Here is a 25,590-nt window from a genome sequence, read left to right as displayed (position 1 = left end):
ATCTTCCACATCTGGTATGCACTCTCACAGGTGGCTTATATGAACTCAGAAATAAATTATTCACAATTCACTTGCTCTTTGAAGAATGAATACACCAGTCAATGGCTCTACTCAGGACAGAAAAGAACAGAAATAGAGCTTTCTGCTCAGACGAGCTTGGGTTCCCTACCAAATGCACTCCTTCCTTTTTTGCCTTAAGCAAAAGGTACTCAGGTATCCTGGTACTTTCACCTTGCTGAGCTAATGCTATTCCTCAGAGCAAGGGTAACTGAGAAACTTCAGTGGCTTCAGAGCAAAGGAGCTGTCCACCCTCCCGAGTCATCTCTTCCAATATTTCTCAGTGATACAAATGTTCCCCTTTTCTTTAAAAAGTGAGTCTAACCAATAACAGAACGATGAGACATTCTGAATCAGAGGCTGCTTGCTGCTCAGGGCCAAATGAAATGGTGCTTTGTTCCTCTGTGTTTCTTTGACTACCTCTTCCAAGAAACAGTCAGGGAATCTCTTAAATACAACCTTGGGTCACAACCAGGAGCAATTGAAAAAAACTCCCCATTTTTATGGAGTTTTCTATGTCTGCAGTCTCACAAACACTGCAGAAGGAGTTTAGTCATTCTAACTGCTGTCACCATATTGTATGGCTTTAGTCCGATATTTCTCCTGTGTAGGCAGTAAATTATTTGTAATAGAATTAACTCCTGGTTTTCTGTAACATGTATCACTACTTCTTCTCCCATGATATGCCTTTGTTATTGCAACATTAGGTTGTAAGAGATGATGTAAGAAAAGGAAAATCCTTAAAAATGAGACAGATGAAAGCTGCTGTGTTTTTTCATGTAGATTTGATAAATAAGAACTGATTCTCAGTTTAGCACCAGATAGCTAGTTACATTTCATTTCTGTCAGGTTTTTTTATTGAGGCAAACCTCCAAGTCTTTTGAGACATAATGTTCTAATGTCCTAACATTCAAGCTGCTTGGTTCTTAAGCAGTGTGTTGTAAATAGCCTGAAGTGAACTATTTGTTCTTGAGTGTTTGTGGGGGACTCTTTTGGGGATTTTTTGTTTTAGTTTCTTTTGGGAAGGGGCTGGAGGTTGTTTGATTGTGTGTTTTGTTAACAGCATGGAATAAGTCATAAAATGGCTTTGTGGCTGGATAGAGTGGAATATGCAATCTGTAATCTTACCATCTCCCCTTTTCAAACACAAAAGATGCAGCACCCAGTGTCCCTTGTCCATAGCTGGTTATGGCTGTAAGCCCAATTTCAGTAACATGATTCACCATCTATGAAAAGTCTAAAATAAAAAAACTGAACAAAGTTTTGCTTGGTATGGATAATTTGTGTGCAAGTTCTTTGCTGATAATGCCTGAAGTTTGATGTGGATGAATAATGCAGATGAGAGTTTCATGCATGAAAAGTTGGTGTTTCTCCTGCTGCATCATAAACACACTGCTGTTTCTGATTAGGTTAGAATCAAAATGTAAATAGCTCCTGCTGTGACTAGGGATATTTAAATTGTCCTATCCAGAACATTTATTTTCATAAATCAAACAACTGAAAAAACCAAAATTGGGAATTTTCAGAAGTTCTCAATGCCAGATAAGCTCGGCTCAATACCAGAGTCGATGAAACTTCCATTATTTTCACTTGCTGTGACTGTGTTGAAAAATAAATCTCAGAAGCCTTTTTCTCATGGGAAAATTGTGAAATAGACTTGTGTATGAGTGCCGAAAGCAGAGTCAGTGTTTATAGGATTACCATTTGTTGTTTATAGGAAAGCTTTCTTGTTTACATGACAGCTGAACTTTGTCCAGTTACCTCATTAAGTATGTCTGCCTTCTGTTAAGTAGATAGATTGCTGAGAAATGACATTATTAATTTATGACAGCTCTGTGAAAATTATGTACAAAAGACTGTCCTAAACAAATGAATACAAGTTTTGGAAAGTAATTTATCAAAAATTACTTTGATAATAAAGATAATCTTGCTGTTAATCCGAATCATTACATTTAAATGAATTTGTGTCTGTTGTTGTTTTTGCATGACTTAAGAACAGCTATACCTTAATTTTAAATTGCCAGGTTATATTACTTCTGGCTGGATTTAAGAGAAAATATAGGAAGGAAAGAGTAGCTCTTCCATCCCTGCTCTGCCCAAACTGGCATCACTCAAACCATTCCTGTTCGCTACTTTTCTAAAAACCTTCAAGCTGAGAGTCTGGACAGCCTCTGCAGGGCCACTGTTCCACTGGTTATCTATCCTGACTGTTGGGGTGGGTTTGCTGTCTGATGTGCCAGTCAGACACACTGACTTAGGTTCATGGTCCCAGTTATCTCCTGCCCTGTTACAGCAGTGACTGCCTCCAGATGCCTCAGAAGGCAGGGAGGTAGAAGATGGAGAGATCTGAGATGATTTGCCTGTTCTGGATTATCTGTTACATAAATAAGTGTACCATGGGCCCTAGCGCATGGAATGTATCCAAAAATCACAATCTCTCCACAAATCTGTTAGCACTGAAAATTGAATATTCTGGCTGGCTTTATACACTTTTGCCTATGCAATTGTTTTTTGCCTTCTAGGATTCTGTAGCAGTGAGTGTCAGAGTTTGTTTAAGCATTGTATGAAAAGTTACTTGCTTTTATCAGGCATAAATTTGTTGTCTTTCACTTTCATTCACTGTCCCTTATCTAGTATGTTAGCCAGTATGGAGAGAAAAGCTCTCAACATGTCTTCTTCTTTGACTTCTTTGAAGTATTCTTTTTTTTTTTTTTTTTTTTTTTTTTTTTTTTTTTTATGTCTGTTCTTGCTCGTGTTCTTTTAGAGATGAGCAATCCATGTCTTTTTATTTTTTCTCAAATGATATTTCCCCCAATCTTCCCATATGCCCTAGTAATTTTGCAATTCTTTTTAAGATTATGCCACTGTTACTGCACAAAGTATTTGAAGGAAACCTACTATGCTGCTGATTTGTACAATGGAGTTCTAATAATTTCCCTGCTGTTTTTCATCCCAATTCATATTCGTGTTAGCAACTTGTTAATTTTTTTGGTTTTTTGACCATAGCCACGCCTAGAATTAAAATGGTAATTGAATTATTTTGCTTTAAACTGAGTGTGCTTGAGGTGGATTGGAGATTTCATTTCCATTGTTGAGCCCAAAGCTGAGTGTTTTATTTTTTAGGGTTTTATGCTGGTGGTGAAAGATACATGCATGACCATATTGCTTATTTTATCTCACTCCTCTGGTGGACGTTTAATTATAACATCACTAATTTTAATGAACTTTAATCAAGAACTTGGACTACACTGCTGAGAAATTGTGTTTAGAGTTGAACTCAATATCTCAATATTTACAATCACTGTAGTTCTAGTCTTTACTCTGTTTTCCACTTTTTATTGCATATATCCATTTACTTCATGCCCCTTTGAAGCTTCTTTCTACAATCATTTTTCTCCATTTAAACAGCTGTAAAAGCTAAATAAAGAATATTTGAGTAGAAGGCAGTGTATGCTGCTAGCTTGCCTTTGCAAAATAGTTGTGTGTACCTTGATGAAGTAACCCTTTAAAGTACTTTTTAATTCTTTGAGAAATATTTGTTTTGAGGTAATTTATTTTTATTCACTGGAAACATGATTTTTTTTCTTTATTTTCTGTTCTAGACAGAAGGGCTGTAGCTGTCACTGCAACTTGAATATTTAAAATATTCTAGTTTTTACATTCTAATCAATGATGAAATTTAAAGCATGGTGTGCTTACTTAAATGAGCTTGCAGGTCAGACATCACCTTTCAAATTAAATTCTCATCAAGTGAACTCCAATGTTCTAGACGGAGCCAGCAAAAGACTTTAAGAACACGATTCTGAAGCTGTTCTTGTTTCAGATAACACATCTCATGTATGGTTGCCACAAACTAAGGCTTTTTAGGGAGCTAAGAATTATTATTTCTCTCATGTTTCTTGTGGTTTCTTCATTCTATCTACTGTACTCAATAGCATTGACTTAGAAATATGTATAGCAAAACTCAAAATATCAGGTTAAAACATGATCCAGAAGAGCTGATGCGACTCGTAAAAAATTTTTGTTAGTTTTTAAGTTCTCCCCATTCTGGTGAACTACAAATTAATTTTCAGGTGAAGCTCTTAATGGCTAAGAATCGTTTGTATTGACTGCCACAAGAAAGCTTTTGTTAGTTGGATGTGGTCTGAGAGCATTGCATGGCGTGTTTTTGCAGACATCGATGAGTGTGGGACCGGAAGGCACAGCTGTGCCAATGACACTGTGTGCTTTAACTTGGACGGCGGCTATGACTGTCGCTGTCCCCATGGCAAGAACTGCACAGGAGACTGTATCCATGAAGGCAAAATCAAGCACAATGGCCAGATTTGGGTGCTGGAGAATGACAGATGCTCTGTCTGCTCGTGCCAGGTCAGTACAAATGCAAGTAGCTGCTTCTGCACGGTGCTGGTAGGGATGAAGGGCAGAGCACCTGGATACAAGTGAAATTCCTGTTTCAGCTGCCTTCTCAGGTGCATGTGTGGAGCTACAGAAATGAAATCATGTATTACACAGGGTTTTGGAGATAGTTTCTCTCTCCAACCTGCACGAGCAAAACATTCATTGGAAGTTTATTATGTGGTACTGGGAGAAGGATGACAGTGCTGTGTTGTTAGCAGAGATGCCACCTGTGTTCTCTGGGTGGGAGTAGCAGCATTTTCATGCAAATAAACTGTCTAGACACCTATTGGGGCTGGAGTCTGATGCCAGTATCTCAAGCAGATGACTATAAATAGAAGTAGGTTCTGTGTCTGCAGGATAATTCAGCTAACTTCCTCAAATGTTTGCTGTGGGAAGTTTGGTCCCAAGCTAAGTGCTGATGGAGAATAAAGGGCCAAAACACTGCTGACAGTATCCTGAGCATTTCAGCAGCTCAACTTTAGCATACATGGTCTCGTTTCCAATCACCTATCATCTTCCTATGTGAATGATTACGGAGCAGAGGGGTTGATCTTCCTTGACATCCTCCAATCTGGTATTCTATGAAACCGTGATATTCTAAGAAGTTTAAAGCAAGATTCATCAAGCATCTACATGAGAATTACAAACTTAGTGTAATCTAAGAATTACAAAACTAGTGCAATCCATTAAAGTCTAACCCTTGGGGAAGATGTCCTTGGGTTTCACCACCTCAGGGGAGCACTGCCTGGAGATTGGTTGAATGAAGGATGTGTGTAAGACAACAGGGGAATTTTACGGTTGTTAGTGAGCATGTATGGGGATTTCTGGCTCGGTTTGAATTGTATTTTGGCAAAGATACTGTGTAGTGGAAAACTTGTGAGCTGTTAATGGCTTAGAATCATGATAAAATACAAAAGTTTGGCTGGAGTTTGGCTAGTTGTGCAAATTTCTGCCATCACTGTGTATGTCTCTTCTAAAACCAGAATGGATACGTGATGTGCCGGCGAATGGTCTGTGACTGCCAAAATCCCACCGTTGACCTCTTCTGCTGTCCTGAGTGTGACCCAAGGCTCAGCAGTCAATGTTTACATCAGAGTGGGGAGTTTTCCTATAACAGTGGTGATTCCTGGATACAGAACTGTCAGCAGTGCCGCTGCCTGGTAAGGTCCCTGGTTACAGCTGCACAGACAGGAGGGAAAATGATATGAGATATTCTGATCTGTGAATAGTTTCATTTTCATGCATTAACATCCACTTAATTTTCCCTGAAGTGCATGTATAATTAAAATCTGCTATTCCTGGATTTTTGTCAGTATTTTCTGGTTTTGTCAAAAATGTGCTTTGACACAATAGACAAAATATAAATTACTTAATCATGAAGGTGCTTTCAGCATAGTGGAGGTCATTTGGATATGGCACCTACACAGCAACACTCACACTCCTTATTCAGAGACTGATGAAGCTCTATAAGGAAATTCTAAATATGCATTTATTATCACAGCTGATATTTTTAAGGATGCTGGTAAACTTAAACTTATTTATTCATTCAGACTTCATTTATTCATTCATTTCAAGTAACAGAAAAATAATAAGACTTCTTGCATTTTTCAAAAGAGTGAAATGAAGTTTGAAAAAATCTGTTTAAGCTTGTCACCTTTTTCCTAGGCATGTTATTTTGGACTCTAAGCAAAAGGTATTCTGCATAATGATGCTCATGAAGTTTCTGTGACAGAGAAAATCCCAAGATAAAAACAACTAGCTTTTATCATAAGTTATCTCCAAGTGTAAAGGCTGGTCCATGTAGCAGCTTTGGCTTGTCAGGGTATCATGAAGAACAGCCAGAAGCACATTTCTGTAGACTGTGCTTACAGTGCTACCACTGCCAAAATGCAATTAAATAGGTAACCATGTGCTTCATTAAATGTCTTAAAAATGAAAAAATAACCAACCTACAATTTAGGATCTCAATAGATGTTTCTTTTGTTTTCAAGATGCTACTTCTGTAGCAAAATCTGCTTTCTTTCAGTGACCATGGATTTTTTGGGGTGACAAAGTCTTGTCTACTCCCTGTACTGTCCATCACTGCAAAAAATAGATTGAAGTGTCAAGATCACTGACTGGATTAAAAGATTCCTTTCAGTCTTACCATCACACAATTCAAAAGAAGAAGATTGTCCCAGATGAGATTTTTTTAAAAGACTAACTTCGCAATACTTTCTGCAACAAGTGGAGGAAATCTGGGGCTATTACAAGTGTCTGTGATTTTTTTTCAGCTTCTGCTTTGGAGATAGCAAACTCCTCATTCTCAAAGAATTAAATACATATTTTGTGAATAAACTGATTTTCTAGGGCTAAATGCTGTTATTTTTGCCCCTCTTAAGTCCAGACTATTAAATCTGTGCTCAAATGAGCTGAATAAATTGGAAGTCACAGATCTGCTTAAGAAAAAAAAAAATATATGTTATTGACTATTGTGAAGTCTTTTCTTTGACCAATAGATCTGCAACTTTGGCCTTTGTCCAGAGTGAAGGGAAGCTGATTCCAGCTTCTAGTAACTGATATGATTTATTAAACATCTTTAGATTTGTGTTCAGACATAGAGTTCCCATAAGGATATGCTGGCCCAACACAAGTCTCTGCCCAGGCCTTTTCTTACCTTGACTGTACTAAATCCACCATGCAGAAGGTGTGATAAGTTTGGAACTTCAGGTATTCTGCTCATAATATCCTAAGTGGATGGAGGGTGGAGTGGGTGGAGGTCCTCTCATTGAAAATGTGGTGGTGTTCCCTATTACATTGGGGGGAAAAAACAAGAACACTGAAAAATTAAAAAAAAGCCCTAAAATTTTTGGCATACTTTTGCAGTTGCAGTCAAGTTACTACTTCTGTCCCTTGCAGAAGTAGGGCCACAATCCTGTATTGCATAATTTTGTGGCGAATTTTCACCTGCAGCTTGATGGAGAGTCTACTGAACCAAGTTAAATCTCATCTACTGTCTGAATGGCATGCAGAGAAAAGCACCTGATCTGCTGTGTGTCCCACAGTCAATGAATATCAATGTTTTCTGTGCTGAATTCTGAACAGCACCAGATGGGGAATAATAGCCAGCTAGGAGACATAATGCTGATTCAGAGGAATGGATGAGGAACAGAATAAGAGCTAATAATAATAATAATAATAATAATAATAATATCATGTTGTTTCTGCAAACAGCAAGGAGAGGTTGACTGCTGGCCCTTGCCCTGCCCAGAGGTGGACTGTGAGTTCAGTGTGCTCCCCGAGAACGAGTGCTGCCCCCGCTGCGTCACCGACCCCTGCCAGGCCGACACCATCCGCAACGACATCACCAAGACGTGTCTGGATGAAACCAACGTCGTTCGCTTCACTGGGTCCTCCTGGATAAAGCATGGCACAGAGTGCACCCTCTGCCAGTGCAAGGTAATCAAGGTTGTAAAGATGGGGCTGAGATGCTTCTTCCCAGCTTGTTCTGTGGCACATAAATATTAATGTGGCACTGAGTCTGGTCAGGGAACAGTTGGTGTCTACACTTGTTTTAAAGCAGCAGAGGTGACAGTAAAAGTGTTCAGCTTAGTTAACTGTACTCTTGCAAGTGCTAGAAGCACAGTTTGACATGCCGGCAGATCAGAAGCAGGACAACCCATGCTGCAGAGTGCTGTGGACAAGGTACTGGGCTTCACTTTTCCACTGAGATAGCTCAATTCGAATCTAAACATGGAGCTCCAAGCTCCATGCTGTCTTGGAAACGTGCAAGTATGGCTCTGGGAGCCTAGACTTTGCACAAGAAATTTGTTCAGTGTGATATTATAGTGTTACTGGAACTGATTGAATTGCTTTTTGAGAATAGTAATTGTTTTCTGAATAAAAGGACTAGTTATATGGTTACATAGCTTTTGTACTTTAAAATTAATCAATGTGTTTAGAACATTTACTGTTTTTGTACTCAAAGAAATGGATTGAGGAGAAAAATTAATGGCTACAGGCATAGGTGAATTCAGGCATTTCTTTTTGCAGATGAAAAAGAAAAAGGGCTTAACAAAAGTGTTTTTATTCAAAATAAGATCATAAAGTTAATTGTGGTTTTTGCCACTCGATACTGAATAGTCACAATATGTATTTCCAGCAGCCAAGGAGAGAGAGCAAGATTCATACACAGTTCCTTAATTACTACTGAAATTCACAGTTGATTTTATGCTTTATTCTGTAGTCTTCCCAAGCAAGGTGCTTCCCAAACTCCAATACATGGTACAATTAACTACTTGAAAAGGTGTTCATAAAGAAAAAATCTATCATCAATTTTGGAGATGAAGGGGAGACAACCATCCTTTAATGCATCGAACTCCCACTTTATTGATCAATCAATCACCTTAAATAACAGTACTAACGAACTTCATGAATATTCTGTAATCCAATGTCATGATAGGCTAACAAAGAAATTTCTAACCACTCCTCTTGTTTTAGAATACCTACAATTGTTTATTAAAAACAGAACCAGTGTTCCCAAAACTTCTTCATCAGTTCTCAGGGTGCCAGCTTTTCCCAGAGACGGTGTTCTTCTTGTTATGGGAAGACAGCCTGAGAACTTCTTTGTTTATAAGAAGAGTCTAATTGTTTATAGAAATCAGAAGGCTAAGAACTGCTTTACTTTTCCCTTATACTTTTCTCTCAATTGTATGTCTCATGGCCTTTTTCTTCAAGCCATTCTTGAAAAACTCTCCAACACTTCAACACCTCCTTCTGTGAGAATTCTGTGTGATCAGGCAGCAGAAGCTGTCAAGCATCACTTCCTTCCTCTGCTTTTTCTGATGCAATACTGTGTGCAATTGGTGTTGCTGTCGAGGCATAGTCCTGTTCCAAGGGCAGTGGTATGCACCAAGGAAGTGTCAGCATTTGTCCTGATGGCAGAATGGGTCAGTGGTTAGAAGAAAATGCTGTGATCTGACAGGCTGGCTAATGGTTAGAAAGCCAGCTGTTGCCCAGAGGATGTTAAAAACATGTACTTTTGGGGTCCATAAGCTGGTGCTTTACACCAGCTTCAATGCCAGAAGTTACTTTCTGCTCAGGCAAGTTGCTAAGGTTCTTATGCATCTGGTTCCCCATCTGTAAAAGAAATTATTGTATGTAGTTCTTCCCTGAAGCACTTTTGAGACTCGGTGCTGGGAAATGTGCTCTTGTTGTGCTGCTCATCAGTGGCAATGCAGAAGGCATGTATCAGCTCTGACATGGCCACCCAAGCGCTGCTCCCATCTGGCATTTTGTGTTAAGCAAAGACTGAACCTTAAGCACTGACTAATTGGTATTCAGTAAAACACATACACAAACTTATCAAATCCTCTGCTGCTGTGTGGACATAGCGAGGATTAAAACAGGTACTGTGCCAAACTCCGTAATTTTAATGACTCAGGTGTGACTGCCCAACAAAGAAGAGCTACCACTTAGTCCCTAAAGAAGCCCAAATCTTATTCAATTCTCCTTACAGAGCAGCATTGATTTTGAAATACATTATCTGCTCATGTTGCCAGCATTTTAATATTGCAGTTCTGCAGGCAAGCAGCCCACTCCCTCCAGATCAGGGTATGGTGTGCCCAGTTTGTACAGTGTTCCTTCTCAATCATCCTGTGTCACCCCACTCTTCTTTTGTAAAGCATCTCATGGAAGGTCAAAGCTCCAGTCTAAGCCTCTCTAAACAAGCTATAGCAAAATAGGTTTACACAAATCCTTTAAGAATTTAGAAACCTGGGCATCAGCTAATGCAGACTTAGCCACAAAAACAATTCTAATCACAAGTAAAGAATGGGGAGAGTAGGATTATAACTTCCTGTAACAGAAAGAATGAAAGAAAATGCTTGAATTATTCAGACCTTGGTTTTAATAAGTCCTATCGGTTTAGTCAATTGAATGTATTTGGACTAATTTATAAATAATACGCATTTTTTATTTGCATTTTAAGAATCAGACTTAAGAAACAGTAGAGATGCAGAAATTATTTCTCCAGTATTTAATGATGTCCATAGGCAATCTGTTCCCTTAATTGCCCTTAGTATTCTCATAAGAATATCTGGATTATTTGGAAAAAGTTTGTGGATTAATGTTTGCTGGTGTTACAGCCAGGATTCATGAAGTTGAAGCATTCAGGGCTAAATAAAACCCAGAATCCCTTCTGCCTGATATGAATAAAACTCCCAAGTGCCTTGTCTTGTTCAACAGCTTTAGGTATTTGAGCAGATGCCTGATACCTTTATGTGGGGAGCATTCCATCCACTGATCCCAGCTTCTTTCAGTTTGAGTGTTGTAGCTCTGGGACACAGACCACAACAAGCCAAGCAATTAGAGGAATCATAATAGCCTGTTCCCTCGGGCAGCATAAGGACATGAGGACAATGTCATGAATCTGATCCAAGTCTGTACATCTTTTCTATTTTACAAGTCTGTATCTTCAAATCTGATGGGTATCTGCAAGCAGCTGAGCTTGTTAAATTTACTTGTTTTGTACAAAATGCAAATTGTTTCAATTCTTCTTTCTGTTTTTCCATCCTTTAGAATGGCCATGTCTGTTGCTCAGTGGATCCACAGTGCCTTCAGGAACTGTGACACCAACAACTATCTCTCACAAGCAGTTTCTGGATAAAGAATTTTCCTTCACAGAAATAGACCTTTAGACCAAAAATTGTTCAAAATTAAAACTAAAATTAGGTTGGTTGTCTATCTGAAGTGCAGATATGTGATGAACTCAGTTACCTGAATCAGAGTGAAATTTATGGGACTCAAGACAAGCTCAGATGTGTAAACCTTTGTATGAGGTTAAGCCCAAATCTTCTGGCTATTTGTCTGTCTGGCATCCTTGTGCAGAATGTTTAGGTTAGTGTAAAGTGACACATTGTAATGCTGTACATAATGATGTCAAGATCTAAAATCAACTAGGGGCTCTTACAGGGTCTTCTGAAGCTTTGAGAGTCCAACGCTTGACCAGATGCAGCAGATTTACCTAATCATATTTGGAACTGCACAAATGTGTTCGATTGCTTACTGCAGAACTTAGCAGATGTTTGAGTAAAAGGATGAAGCCTTCAGGAATAATGAACCTAGCAGCTAAGATGTGATATGTACAGTATGTGCGCTGAAAAAAAAAAAGATAGAAGTTATTGTAAAAAATAAAAACAAAACAAGAAAAAATCCAAAAAAAATAAAGAAAACCCGTGATGCACAGGCATGGCTTCTTAATGTTTTCTGATGGGAAAAGTCATCAATATTTCCTTGTTTTACTGCACTTACTATTATTTCTTGATTGACTTTGTTCAGTATAAGCTCGTTATTGTGCAAATTTAAATAAATATTTCTCTTACCTTAAATTTCTGTTTGTGCCATCTTTCCTTTTCGAGGACTTAATTTCCATGTATGCTGCTACTTCTTTGCCAGTATTCCTGGGAATCTGGACAATACAGGTGAAGTGTTGCCTGTGTAGCTCCTCTGAGTGTGGGAGCTTATGCCCAGAACCACCTTATGCCTATCATGTCTTATCTTTGTTAAGGTACACATAAGTAATTTGTCATTACAGTGGATTAAATAGCAAATTCACATTCCTAAAGATCCTCTATGTGCCAGTGGGGTGTTGGCAGAGTCAGTAGAGACCATTTGTGTGTGACTTGGATCTGTTCAGATTTGCAGGGGATCTTCTCCAAATTCCTCCTCTCTCCAGCTGCCAAGGGTCGGTTTGTCTTCCATAAGCTCTGCAGCTGTTTTTGTTGTTTGTGTGAAGGATCTTAATGCGTGAGCATTACTGCAAAATGCAAACCCTTTTGTCATTACTGCTCTGTTGGGATAGTAAATAAAGGAGGCTATGTGACCAAACCTGTGTTATTCTCAAAGAGAAATAAAGAATAAAGCAATGCTTACAAATTTCAGACTGAAAAGGCTGAATTTTTAAAGAATGCATCACAAACAGTGGAGACAAAAGAGGAGAGGAGGAAGATGCCCAAGATGACAGCATTCTTTAAATGCTGCTTTAGTACTCACATTCTTTTCAAAGTGCCTTGCTGCTCTTCACCATCTCTCTTACAAGTTCAGTAGATGGTCATGAAACCTGGACAGGCAAAACTTCCAATAATATTGCTCCTGTGTGATATGAAGTTTAAGGGAGGTCCATGTATGTGGTTTTAAAAAACAGAATTATTTCCTGCAAACAAATATTACTTCAGTTTCACGTACTCCAGGAGATCAAAGGAAACTCATGCAACCACATGTATCCAGTAGGTATTCCCTAGAACCTGGATGATTTTGGATTAGGGGATACAAGACATGCTAGGCCACAAAATGCTAATAGTCTAAACTCCAAGAAACTAAAAATTGGGGGGGAAAATACCCAAATGGACATTTTACATTGAAAAAATAAAGTTATAAAGATGTCCAGGCCAAATAAAACCTTTTCCTCACCTAGTCCACAAATAACAGGTATTCACAGGTTTTTTTTGTTTCTGTTTTGTCCTATTCCTGGCAATCTGCAGTCACTATTTTTAAAGAAGAGAGTTAGCTCCCTCCCAAAAAGGATGCTTTCTCTGCAACGTTTTCTTGCCTGCTAGTAATTGTCAGGAGGTCAGGTTTTTGCCTCAGACTCTGAGGCACATCTCCAGTGGATTTCATGAGCTGTTGCTTGCCTGTTTCTGAGAGAAGGTTTAGCAGAAGTTGTATACCCTCTGAGAACTGCACTTCAATTTAATTCAAGAATAGGTACAAGATAGACATAGAAAATGCATGAAGACCAGAGTTTGTTTTTTTGAAGAATGAACATTTTTCAAGGACAGAATCTTTGAGCTCTGTGAGTGGCTGAACAAAGCTCTGAAGAGAACCACTGGAGCTGGTAGAGCAGATACCCACAGAACATTGTAAGTAACATTGTAAGCATCCCTGTTTTGGCAATGAATAGAAAAGTTGCAGGTGAGGCAGGTGTCTGTCCTTAATCTGGTTCTGTGCATCTTCTGATTTTGGTTTCAGTGCTATGACAAATATGAGAACTCTAAGGAAAATTTTCTCCAAAATATTCCCTCAATCCTTTTTCTAATAAATACTGGTGTTTAGTACCAGCTTTTAATCAAAACTGAAATGGTGTATAGATGACAAAACACCATCCATTTTCTTTGTTGCTTACCATGACCTGAGTGTTGGAGGATCTTTCTACTATTGTGGGTTGTACACTAATAGGCCAAAAATCCAAAAATTGAGACATAAGGTAGTAGCTAAAACTTGAATCTGATCCTTGGAGAGACACTGGGTGTTGCATGTATGTAAAGAGCAGAAGTCATACTACTGAACAAAGCTGGAAGTCTCTACTAAATAAAAAATGAGAATAGGCTCAGTGAATATTGTCTAATTTATCAATGCTTAAGGTTACTAATCAGTTGGGAGTTCTTCTAAAGGTCAGCAAACTCCAAGAAGGCATATTGGTGACTCTCATTTTCATTCCTTTTCACCCCCTCTATCCCCCCCCCATCTCCCTCCTGTTCAGCCCAGCCAGTAATTAGTACCTTGTGCTTTCAATTTTCCTTGAAAAGTAAATTTAAATATGATGAAAAACTGGTGTCTAATTTCTAAGCCTAAATTATCTGTTAGACAATATAATCAATAAAAAAAAACCCAAAACAATTCTGCATGATGCAGGTACATTGTGCTGTCTTACTGGCCTTTTGTTATTGATGCACTGTTTGCAGTACCAAAATTCAATAACTTCCATAAAGGAATTGTCACCTCTCTGCAGAGTAATTGCCCTAAGTTAATAGACTTACAGATACAATGGCAGAGATATCTTCAGTTCCAATGCTGAATTCAGTGCTATGGTGAAACAAGTTGACAAAATTCAGCAGCATTGTAAAACTGTTGAAAAGGGATCTGTGAATTTCTGGTACAGACAAATTTACTGGGGTAACACTAGCCATTGCATTTTTATAGGATGCCTAAAAGTGGGTGTTTGTGCAGGGAGGGCTGTAAAAGTGCCCTCCTTCATTTCCAGCATAGGATCTCACCATCAGCTCCACTGGCCTAGAGCAGGTTCATCCTGGGTCACCTCAATCTCATGAGCCACATTGAGCTGGCTTCAGATGCAGGATGTGCCTGCAGTAGGATCTCCCCCTGCTCAGATTCTCCAAAGTGCAGCAAATGGCAGTGCTGAGCTCACATGCCCTCTCAACAGGAGGGAACTCCCTTGGTTTCACAGATAAAAATAGCAGCAGCTTTAAAGTAGGGCTCTGCTAGTTATTTTTTAATAGTGTAACTTACTCACAGGCAAATGCAGTTTAGCTTGTCCCCAAAGCAGTTAATAATTTAAGCTAAAAATTGCTAGCTAGCTTTTGCCAGCTCTAAAAAGAAAATGTTTCAGAGTAGTACAAGGAAGAAGGCTAGAGCAGCTCTGGCAACTCCTGAGTGGGTGGCCTGTGTCTCTCCTTCAGTGCACCAGTGAAAAGCCACTGCAGTTGTGTCTTCTACCCAAGCCACAGTCATATTCACTAAGTCACAGTGCTGGCTATGTCTCCTGTTGCTATTTTAATTTCCAATTAAAAATTAATAGCTTCTTGTTGGTTTAGCATAGTGGCCAAACCTCTGTCCTGGGAGAAAAGACAAAGTGTACTACTGCAGTTTTGAGTAAGGAGAAGCATTTTAGAGACGGCTTGAAAAGAAAAAGGTGGTGTTGAAATCTGTTCTTCATCTCTTTGTGGCTGTTTATCAGCCTTGTGAATGGCCACTAGCGTGTCAGTGTATTTCACTTTTTTTTTCTTTTTGACAGTAAGGTGCTAATGCAGAATGATAAAAATAAAAAAAAATCAGCTATTGAAATCACTTACTCATCAAGGTCTGCACTAATCAGTATTTTCTTATTGTCAGAAATTATATAGTCTCTAAAATACCAAACAGGCATTGTTTACTATAGCGGGAGATCTACATCCCTATATCCTACTAATCTCCTAATAGATTATTTCTATTACTTCCAACTTTAACTACTGCAAATAATAAAAATCTACTGATTGCATAGTTTTGGTCCATAGGATAGCAAAACTCAAAATTTGAGATGAAGCATAGTTATTGTTTTCACAGTAATCTCATGTTACCATTCAAATATAACTCTCAGTATGTCATATGTGTATCAGCAGTATTGCTTGGAATTATAAAATAAAATCATTTAAGGGCTTATTTTAGGACTGAGTCATAAATGAAAACCAGAATAACTAGAATTGCATCACTACATGTAGAGAGCTTCCATTTAAATAGAACAACAAAGTAGACTCCACTGCAATTTCATGGTGGGGAAAGAAATTTCATGGAGAGGAAGAGGGAACAAAACAAAAAAAACCAACCCCACTGGTGTCAACTTGGTCCTGTCCTCTTTTAATGACTGCTGCTCTGAACAAGAAGCGGGATGCAGCCTTGTGCATGGTAACCTTAGTTTTCACAAGAAGCTCCTTAGCTGATGCCGCTTTTGAATATTTCATCTGACTGACTGAACTACAGCATTTTCCCATTTATTTTCTTAGTGCCTTTGTTAAAAATGTAAAAAATGCCCCAAAAGACCAGTACAGGATGGGTGTGGCCCCCTTTGTAGCAGGCACTGTATCACAGCTGGAGCATCCTGCCCAAGACAGTTGTAGGCACCAGCCAGCCAGGGTGGGGGGAGCACCACCCTACCCAAAGGTGTAATCCTGCTGGTTTTATCAGCTATAGGTAGTTGGGTGCTCCATGAGCAGTGACCAGAATGACCCAGCTCATACTGATTCCTCTTGCACCCTTGCAAGCAAAGCAAAGCCTCCCCTTTTGGCTGCTGTATGTGGATTTTGCAAGTCCCATGGTTTGTCAGTGCAAAGAGATGCAGGAGTGGGATTGGTGCTGTCCCAAGAGCTCCCATATCACCCCAACATGTGCAACCCACAGCCCAGACGGGTCATTCTGGTGACAAATGGATATCTGGTATTGTGAGGTCCCCAGGATGAGGTGAGAGATGAGAATTTGACTCCATGTTCTCAGAAGGCTGATTTATTGTTTCATGATATTATATGATGTTATGTTATGTTATATTATATTACGTTATGTTATATGATGTTATGTTACATGATGTTATGTTATATGATATTATGTTATATCATATCATATCCTAAAAATATACTAAAGAAAAAGGATTCATCAGCAGGCTTGAAAAGAATGATAATGAAAGCTCGTGACTGACTCCTCAGAGTCCAACACAGCTGATGGTGATTGGTCATTAATTAAAAGCAATTCACATGGAAGCAATCAAAGATGCACCTGTTGGTAAACGATCTCCAGACCACATTCCCAAGCAATCAGATAATTATTGTTTTCATTCTTTTCTGAGGCCTCTCAGCTTCCCAGGAGAAGAAATCCTGGCGAAGGGATTTTTCAGGAAATATCGTGGTGACAGATGTCAAAGTCAGTTAATGAAGAAGGTGTTAAAATTTGGCCTTGCAGACAGTGCTGGTGACAAGCTGAGGGGATAACACTGATATTACTTTAATGATCTTTTTAAAATCAGTCTCTTTTTTAATTTTAAATTTCCATTGGGTAATTATTACATTTGATGGGCCCTGATGCTCCTTTGAAGAACACAGCAGGTGAGGAAGAAATTATTCTTTCCTCTCTTGGTAAGCTTGAGAGGCTGTTTGGCTGCTGTTGCGTTCAAAGGAAGGAGAAGTGCAGCTCACGGAGCCTGTGACCCCCCAGCACTGAGCAGAAACCCACCCTGAGCTCTGTGAGTGACACTCTGCCTGCTCTGGGCAGCCCCCAGCCTCAGCAGCAGCAGCACTCTATTTTAGCATCCCTGTCACAATAATGGGAATTATCTGGTGCTGTTCCCACGCCCATCTCCTCTGTGGCCTCCAGTGTCAGTACCTGCCAGATCACTTCAGTGTTGGCCTCTCTCTGCATGGCTTCCATAACAGGTGGTTTTATTCTCCCACCTTTTCAAACATTCTTACATGGAATTTGTCACTCCTTGGGCTCGAGATCACTCATGTTGGTTTAGAGGTTTTAGGCAGTGTTAACCATCCCTTTAGAAAAACTCAAATATATGGATTCCCACTGTGCATATGTTCCTAATATTCTGTACAATTAAGGCCAATTAATTTGGATAAATATTGGAGTCAAGTTCTTACCTTAGTCCCAGTTTTCATATTTCAGGTTCATCTGTGTTTTCTATTGCTCTGGAAATTGAACCAAACTGAGTAAGTGGTTGTGAAATTCTAATTAACTTTGTTTTCTTTTTGAATGAATAAAGCAAACCAAGAATCCACTTCTGTGTTTTTTTAACAAAAGTAGTTTCCAAAATCTGCAGCTCAGAAGGCCAGTTTGCACCCTCACAATCACAGGTCTAATTTCTTAATCCCCTTATACCGAAATTTAAAATGCTTCATCAATTTCCAGAAAAGCTATAGATATTCAGACATTATATGGCCCATTTAAATGATCTTTTTGTTTCTTATGTACCAAGATTTTGTCATTTGTGTATCTTTCAAGGGATTTTTGCATGCTTCATGTATTTGAATTGCTTGTTGTGGGTAATATCCTTTTGCACATAAAGCTTCTCGGCTGTTGAATTTGAATTTTTTTAGCTATTAGAATTTAAGGTTCATATATGAAATATATTCCTGAAATATATGAACCTGGTCAGCAAAAGAAAATATTACAGAGAGATGAATTTTGCCCAATACACATAATAATGAAGGCAAAACTGTGTTTGATCTAGTATTTGAAATAGTTTCTGTGTTTTATTGTGTTCTTCAGCTGTGTTCCGGCAGGTTTGCATTAATCTACTTTATAAGTGTAAACCTAGATTCTGAACAATCAATCACTACAAGGTCAACTGCAGCCATTGCCTGCCTGGTGTGAATCAAAACTTAAGACACATGGACATTTATGAGAAAATAGAGAAGCAGAGAGTTCACTGTCACCAAAATGCTTTTCGTGTTCAAAAATAAATATATGGAATGGTTTCAAGTGAATTAGATAATAAATTTTTTTCCAGATTTTGAGAGTAAGATCAGGGAAAAACCTGGAGGTGAAGTTATAGTGTATTTGCTGAGTACTGTACTGGTCTACACCAGAAAATCCTGAGATGGCACTGACTGAATAGTGCAGATATTGGTCAGTGGTTAAAAAACTTCCTCAGGATAAAAAAGTGTCTTTGACTGAAAAACTCCTGTTGCTGAGCTTTAGACATGTTGTAGAAGTGATTAAAGGCAGCTGAACACGGCCAGGGGATGGTGGAGGAGAGTTTAGGGATGCTGCTGTCCCTGCTTTGCTCAGGCCCAGCTGACTCCTCTGCAGATCTCCTCACAGTGGGGCTGGGGCGAGCACATGGCAGCTGCACTGCTGTGGCTCAGGGGCCTCAGGAGGTGGGCACTGCTTCTGGCTGTGTGGCCACATCCTGTGTGCTGGTTTGGGCCAAAAGCACCTGGTTCTGACAGGAGCCTCTGCCACGGAGAGCTGGCAGCAGGAAAGCTGCCACAGGTGCTGGCAACTGGTGGCTTGCTGTCTGGAGAATCAGTGACCTCTGCCAAGGAGACACCAACAGACTTCAGGGAGTTGATCCGAGACCCAGAGAAGTCTGTGGAGATTTTCCCTCATATAAGGACCTGTGTTAAAATCTGATTATTTTGTTTATTGGAGAAATACCTCTCTAATAAGAGAGGAAGGATCTCCCAGCAATGTGCCCCCTGAATTAAGGTGCAAACTGACCATATGCTGAAGTCTATAACAAGGGCTTTATTTAATAATAAATGTGAGGCAGAGATAGAAAGAAATAGGAAAAAAAGCAGAGGGTGAAGAGAAAGAGAGTGACAGAGAAACAGATTAAGTAGAAAGGTATCACGACCGGTGGATCCAGAAGGTGTCCTGTTGGTTTTCTCTGGTCTTCTTGGTCGTGGGGGTGCCATGAAACATGGGGTTCAACGGGTTAATGTATGTTCAGGTGTATGTGGGAGCATCCAGGTACCTCCCCCAGAGTGGGTTAGATTTACACTGTCTGTTGAAAGGCTGGGGATCATGTGCAGTCCTCTGGTGAAAGACGTTCAGTCTCTCACAGAGCCAGGCCCTGAAATATTTATTCACATGCTAAATGAAAGAGTGCTACCAGCCCATTGTTTTTAGTATGGTTGGAGCACTTACATATCATATCTGGCACAGTGCAGATGTTCTCTTCCATCACTTTCTCCACCGGGATGAAGTTCAAAGAAGCTATAAATATATATAAACATGAAAATTATGACAATGAGAAATAAATTTGACCTATTTTGTTTGACTGAGGCAAAAAGAAAATGAGTCAAATGTATCTTTAATGTATTCTGGTTTCCAAGAGGAAACTTGGGTGGCAATGTCAGGAAGGCCCTGTCTGTGTCTCTTGAAGTGTGCTAAAGAAAAGGATCCATTTGATATGGGGCAGCTTTCCAAAGAGTGCACAATTAGGGGCAGCGATGCAAAAAATCACAGACACAATGAACAAGAAAGACTTGCAGACGTGACTGAAACACCATGGCTGGGAAAAGCATGGGTCCACACCAAGTTGTGTGCCTTGGTGTCCCTAATTACAGATGCAACCTGTTGGTTTATCTTCAATGGCTTAGCAAGATTACTTTCACAGTGGTTGCCTGATAAATGTCTGCTTGCTCATTAACATAGCTGACATTTCCTAGCTCTGCTTAGTTATGCAGCCTCAGTTAATTCACATCCTTTTTAGTTGTTGGGCCAAAGTTCAAATGGAACAAATTTTTGATCTTATTTGTATGGCTGTGTATACTTTCCCTCCTGTATGGTCAGAATAAGAACTTCAAACCCAGAAAGAAACCCCAAACCCTGAAACAGCAGAAAGCTCATTTGCATTTATTCTGGGGCAAAACTTCTTTTGAACTCTGAATATAATTTTTTCTTCTTAATCACGTGTACCTTTATCTCTACAGTACAGTAGTAGTTCCTCAAATCTATATTGCTTTCCTACAAGTCCTATGCTGTAATTATACATATATACCCCATTAAAGCAGCAAACGTTTTTTCAATGTATTTAAAGAAAATAGATATATAAGCTCACTGGATAATGTGTGTTGTTAGAACTGGCAATGTTATTGATATGGGACAATGGCATCATTTGTCAAACCAAAGCCTGTCTTTAAAGAACTCTATTTATCACGACCTGAATTTGTAAGGTATATATCAGAAAATTTTTAGCCTGAAGAAATGAATAGAAATAGAGAATTTTTTTTCTGAAATGTTTGCTTCAGCCCCTAAATTTTCAGAGAGCAGTCTCTGAAATGGCAGTACTGAATCAGGTGAATGTTTGATTTCAAGGACCCCTTGGGAAGATCTAGAATTACTCACCTAAAAAGAAGCTGTATGCAGCTGAACTGTGTGGTCTCAGTGCTCTTTTGGGATGGAGCAGACTGGAGTGCAAGACCCTTCTCTGCTTTCTTCTTCACTCGCCCAGGAAGTAAGTACCCACCCATAACCTCCTGCACATTTCTGGTCCCATTCCCACCTTTTCCTTTTCCCTATGCTTCTTTTTAGTCTGATTTTTTAAAAAAAATCCATCTCTCCTCCCAGCTAAGTGCCATAGCCTAGAACTGAGCTCAGTCTCCTTTTTGCCCAAAACACTTGCATTCCTGGATGTCCAGTTGCTGCAAGGCATGTGGTGGATGAGAGGACCTTCCATCAGTGCGCCCCCCCAAGCCCTGCACCATCACTTTCAGATGCCCTTTAGTGAATGCCTCTGAGGAGACAGCAAGCTGAATTCCACAGACCAAGGGCCCAATGTCAAGAGTTTTTCAGCACTGTCAATGCACACAGATTTAGAGCAAATCAAATAGCAGAATGGCAGCTGATCATGCACTTGCCATTTTCATTCATGGACTGCTAAATTTTATTAAAAATACTGTCTTACAGTCACAGTCTCTTAGTATGTAATTTTTAATTTAAAAATATATACATGGGATATAATCTTAGTGTCATTTATAACTTACTGAGTAGCTTTCATTCACTGGACTGCACAGTCTTTTATTAACATCCATGAAACTTCAAAAATGCCATATTAGTCACTGGAGAGCTTTCAGTTTACTCCCAACCTACATTAGAGACAAATGCAGAATTACAGGAAAAGCATTAATAAAAAATTGACACAGAGACTACAAGGACTGTTGCAAAGTGCATTTCCTAGTATGCATCAAGAGCTAACAATATAAAAAATTCTATAAAATTCATGCTTAATATAGTATGGTTTGTTTTTTTCCAGAGGAACAATGTATTTTACACTAGGCCTAAAATTGTCTCCATAAATAATAAACCATTTGAAAGCACTAGGTCATTGCAGATGAGCAGAATCAATGGCATCATGGTGTTTTTTTCCTAAAGTCCCTCCCATGTTTAGGTGGCAACAGGTAGGTGAGGAAACTGGTCCTCTCTTTGTGATCACAAGTTATTTACATTGACATGAAAGATTTAAAGCCAGTGAATGAACTGCAGAGGACATGAGCTCACAGGCAGTTCAAGTGACCTATAAGGGAGCCAATTCTGGTTCATAATTAAAAACCAAAGGAAGTCATTCCCTTCACTTCTATGTGAAGGACTTCTCACCTTTCTTTGAGGACCATTAGTGGGACAGAAAAAAACCACAATAATTAATCTGGGACATTTTTCCTCCTCCTTTTCCTTTCTCTGCTCTTGTTTTTCCATATTCCTGAGGTTTATCTCCTGAGGTTCCTGGCACTGTGTGCACAATGTTTTCACTCATTTGTCTTGCATTGCTTTCAGGTTCTCTGACCACTAAAACCAAGCCATACCTAGCCAAACAAGCCACTGAGGAGTATCTGGAAAAATCAACTGAGCTGTTAAAAGAGACTGTGCATTGCATAAATGAGAAGCCATTTAGAAGAACAATGTCTTATCTTCATAAGCAAAAGTGGCTCATTTTCCATGTATTGGCATGCTTTTGAGCTTCCCTCTTGCCTTCCAATTATATGCTTGTCAAAGATAGAGCCAGAAGGTCACAACCACTTTACTCTCCCCACTGTACAAATCAGCCAATGAAAACTTCCACTTCTTAGTGTATTTCAATTATTTATGATAACCACTTTGAACAAATATACTTCTAGGCTTGAATCTGGAAGCTAAAAGGGGAAAAAAAGGCATAGCAACTCATTCAAAATGGACAATACCGGACTGGAAAATAGAGAGAAGTTCTCCTAGGATGCCTTTGCTGGACAGCAAGTCATGGGAAACATAAAGTATCTGGCTTTCTTTACACTGTTTGAAATGATCACTTGAAACTATACCATCCTTATACACTTCTTAATATTCTATTTGGAAGTACAGCTGAGACACATGCAAACACCTGCATTCTCCCAAGCAAATAGGGTGGGTTTAACTTGTCAGACTAGATGTGCTAGACTGCTGAGCATCTAGCTCCTTCTGAAGCCTTGATGGGAGCTAAAACAAGCATCTTGTCAGTTATGTCTGACCTGATGTATATACCCACGAGACGCCTGTGGGAATTTCTCAAAAGCAAGGGTTGGAGTAAACCACTCCTGTTAGAGAGCGCTGAGTCTGGCAGGATGGGGAACCTGCCATGGCTCCCTGCCTTCAGACCATGAATTCATCATATGCCCCACTCCCAGAGCCATTCCCTTGGCCCCCAGGCCAGGCGCCTCCATTAACAGCTGCTCCATCTTGGTGCTGGTCAGGGTCAAGCAGTGGCAGCACGCCCTCACTGTGCCCGTGCTGGCTCACCCCTGGCGCTCAGCCATTGTGCTCTTGGGCCTGCAGGTGTGAGCCCTGCATGGGCCTGTGATACCAGGATGAGCTGGCCAGGGAGGTACTGGTGTTTCCCAAGCTGTGGTACTCTTTGGGAGTGTGTGTGCAGCTGTTGTCATGTAACCCCACACTCCCTATCCTCCCCTAGCCAAGAGACCACCAGACTGTTGGCTCAGAGGGACTTACAGTTGGATCTTATATGGCTATATGGGATTCTGGACAAAATTCTCTCATCAGAAGCGAGTTGTAATAAACTAGGTAATGCCAAAGGATGCCACTGAAAATGAACCAGAGAAGAAATTCTTATGAACCTCTCATAGATACAATGAATTTTTAAAGAAGAATGAACATGTTTCCATAGAAGGAAGCAAGTGTCAGGTCCTGTGAAGCTCTCCAGGACAGAACAGGTTGTAGCTAAACAGCTCCTCTCTCCTGAACAGCAAAACAGAGTAGAAGGGCTATTCATCAAAGTAGGGACACAGTGTTTTGGACACAGTATTCCAGATAAAAAATGCAGCAGATGTGTTCTGTTCCTGGGAAAGCCCTCAGTCCTCGTTGGCTTTGGAAGAATCCATTTACAAAATAAAAAAACCCAAGTGTACAGTCCAGCTAAGAAGAACCTCCTCCCTAGCGCCTGTCTGCAAACCACTGATGAGTTGAGTAGATATTCCCAGGGTGACATGGGCACAGGAAGTTCCCACATGCCTTCATGGGGCTCAGTCCCAATTTGAACCTGCAGGAGACCTGCATGGGAATGGTTTGAAGGGATGGTGGAATTTTTGGCCTTGTTACAGGGGATGTGCATGCTGTGCCCAGGGGGTACCCACAGCCCCTGGCTAGCTAGCATATGCCCCAGGGTAGGGTACAGAACCCTGAACATAAATAAAGGGCACAAAGAAGGGAGTTTCACCCATTCCATGTTCTCAGCTTAGTGCTAGTCAAGGCTGGACTCCATGTCTCACATGTTTTCTTCACATTAGATACATGTACAGATGATGAGGCTTGTCTCATTGTGAGGGTTGTTTATGCAAATTGCTGGACTTGTTTTTTTCATGTTTTATCTCCTCCCGTATGATTACATGGTCAGGATCACTCTGCATTTACAGTTGGGGTTTTTTTGGGAAATATTGAGGAATATTCAACTCCTCCTTTTGAACTGGCTTGCTCCAAAACAATTCCCAGAAAAATTCTTGTCAGGAGGAGCATGGTGTTCTCTAGGGTGCTCTGAGCAGAGCAGCTCCCTGCCTGCCTGCCTGCCTGCCAGCCTGCCCGTGGGGATCTGTGCCTTTCACAGGGGCCATCCTGCTGGGCCTTTGTCCTTCCCACTGGCAACACTCTGGGAAACTGAAAAAGGCCTGTTTATCCATCCCCTTGCTCATTTAAATGCAGACAGGCTGATGCCATGGCTATTTGAAGTAAGGGCAGTCAGCAGAGCAGATGCTTAGAACGTGAGTGCTGGACTATCATTAAAAGATATGGTCTATGATTAAAATATGTTTTTCCTATGGGAAACTGCAGCCCTCTGGGACTTTTTGGCTTATTAAGAAAGTTTTGAGCCACCATGTCTCTCAAGCAGAGATAAAATAATGCAAACTTGCTACTGATGCCAGGAGCACGTTGATCTCATTCCCGCTGTTGTTTCTGGATCTTTAAACTCTTCTGTTTCGATTCTTGTAACTAATTGACTTTGAGTAGAGAGAATGAAGTAGCTTATGTTCTTGTATATTGAGATCTTAATTTCTTGTAAGTACCTACAGGTACTCTTGACTTTATCCTGTGATTTCATAATATAATATAATATAATATAATTTCAAAATATAATATAATTTCAAAATATAATATAATTTCATAATATAATATAATATAAATCCTATCTTCCACTTTGATTTCCTCTTGATCACTATTTTCTAGATAAGAGATCATTCTGGGTGCTTAGATTGATAGTTTCACAGATGCAGAATGGGTTTGGCTGCACACATTTCCTAGAAATGAGCAGCAACTGTGTTTCTAATCTAATGGAGTGATTCTGAAACATTTCATACTTACATCTTATTTTTAACAAAGGAATTATTTCCTTTCAGGAACAAATCCTCTGTAGCATGGGAAGCTGCAGCAAGCCAGTTCCTAACTATATCAATTCTCACCAGAAGCAAATCTAGAGGTATGTGTTCTGCATTTCTTTGGTTAATAATGTGAATCAAGTTTTATTTAGTAAATAAAAAGATACGTGTTGCAAAAGTTTTCCAGCATCTCATTGAGAGTGTAATAAACTGTGTGTTGTTTGCTAGCCTTGTGGCTCCTCTTAGTTTCTGATTGTATGGTATCAGAAAAATC

General features: G+C 39.7%; 1 protein-coding gene across 1 annotated transcript in view; it reads left to right on the top strand.

Moving 5' to 3' along the window:
- NELL2 (neural EGFL like 2) overlaps window positions 1-11,822 on the top strand; it is a 135,034-nt gene extending 123,212 nt beyond the window's left edge. The window contains exons 17-20 of the mRNA XM_054271306.1: window positions 4,232-4,425; window positions 5,439-5,615; window positions 7,669-7,893; window positions 11,014-11,822. Coding sequence (XP_054127281.1) covers window positions 4,232-4,425; window positions 5,439-5,615; window positions 7,669-7,893; window positions 11,014-11,064 — 647 coding nt within the window. The 3' untranslated portion in view covers window positions 11,065-11,822. The remainder of the gene's footprint in view (window positions 1-4,231; window positions 4,426-5,438; window positions 5,616-7,668; window positions 7,894-11,013) is intronic.
- Window positions 11,823-25,590: the final 13,768 nt, after the last annotated feature.

The sequence above is a fragment of the Melozone crissalis genome, unplaced genomic scaffold, assembly GCF_028551555.1.
Source record: "Melozone crissalis strain CALT ecotype California unplaced genomic scaffold, PUWL_Pcris_2 ptg000004l_1, whole genome shotgun sequence".
NCBI classification, from domain to species: domain Eukaryota; kingdom Metazoa; phylum Chordata; class Aves; order Passeriformes; family Passerellidae; genus Melozone; species Melozone crissalis.
The sequence above is the reverse complement of the archived record's forward strand: the minus strand, read 5'-3'. Positions and strand labels throughout refer to the sequence as shown.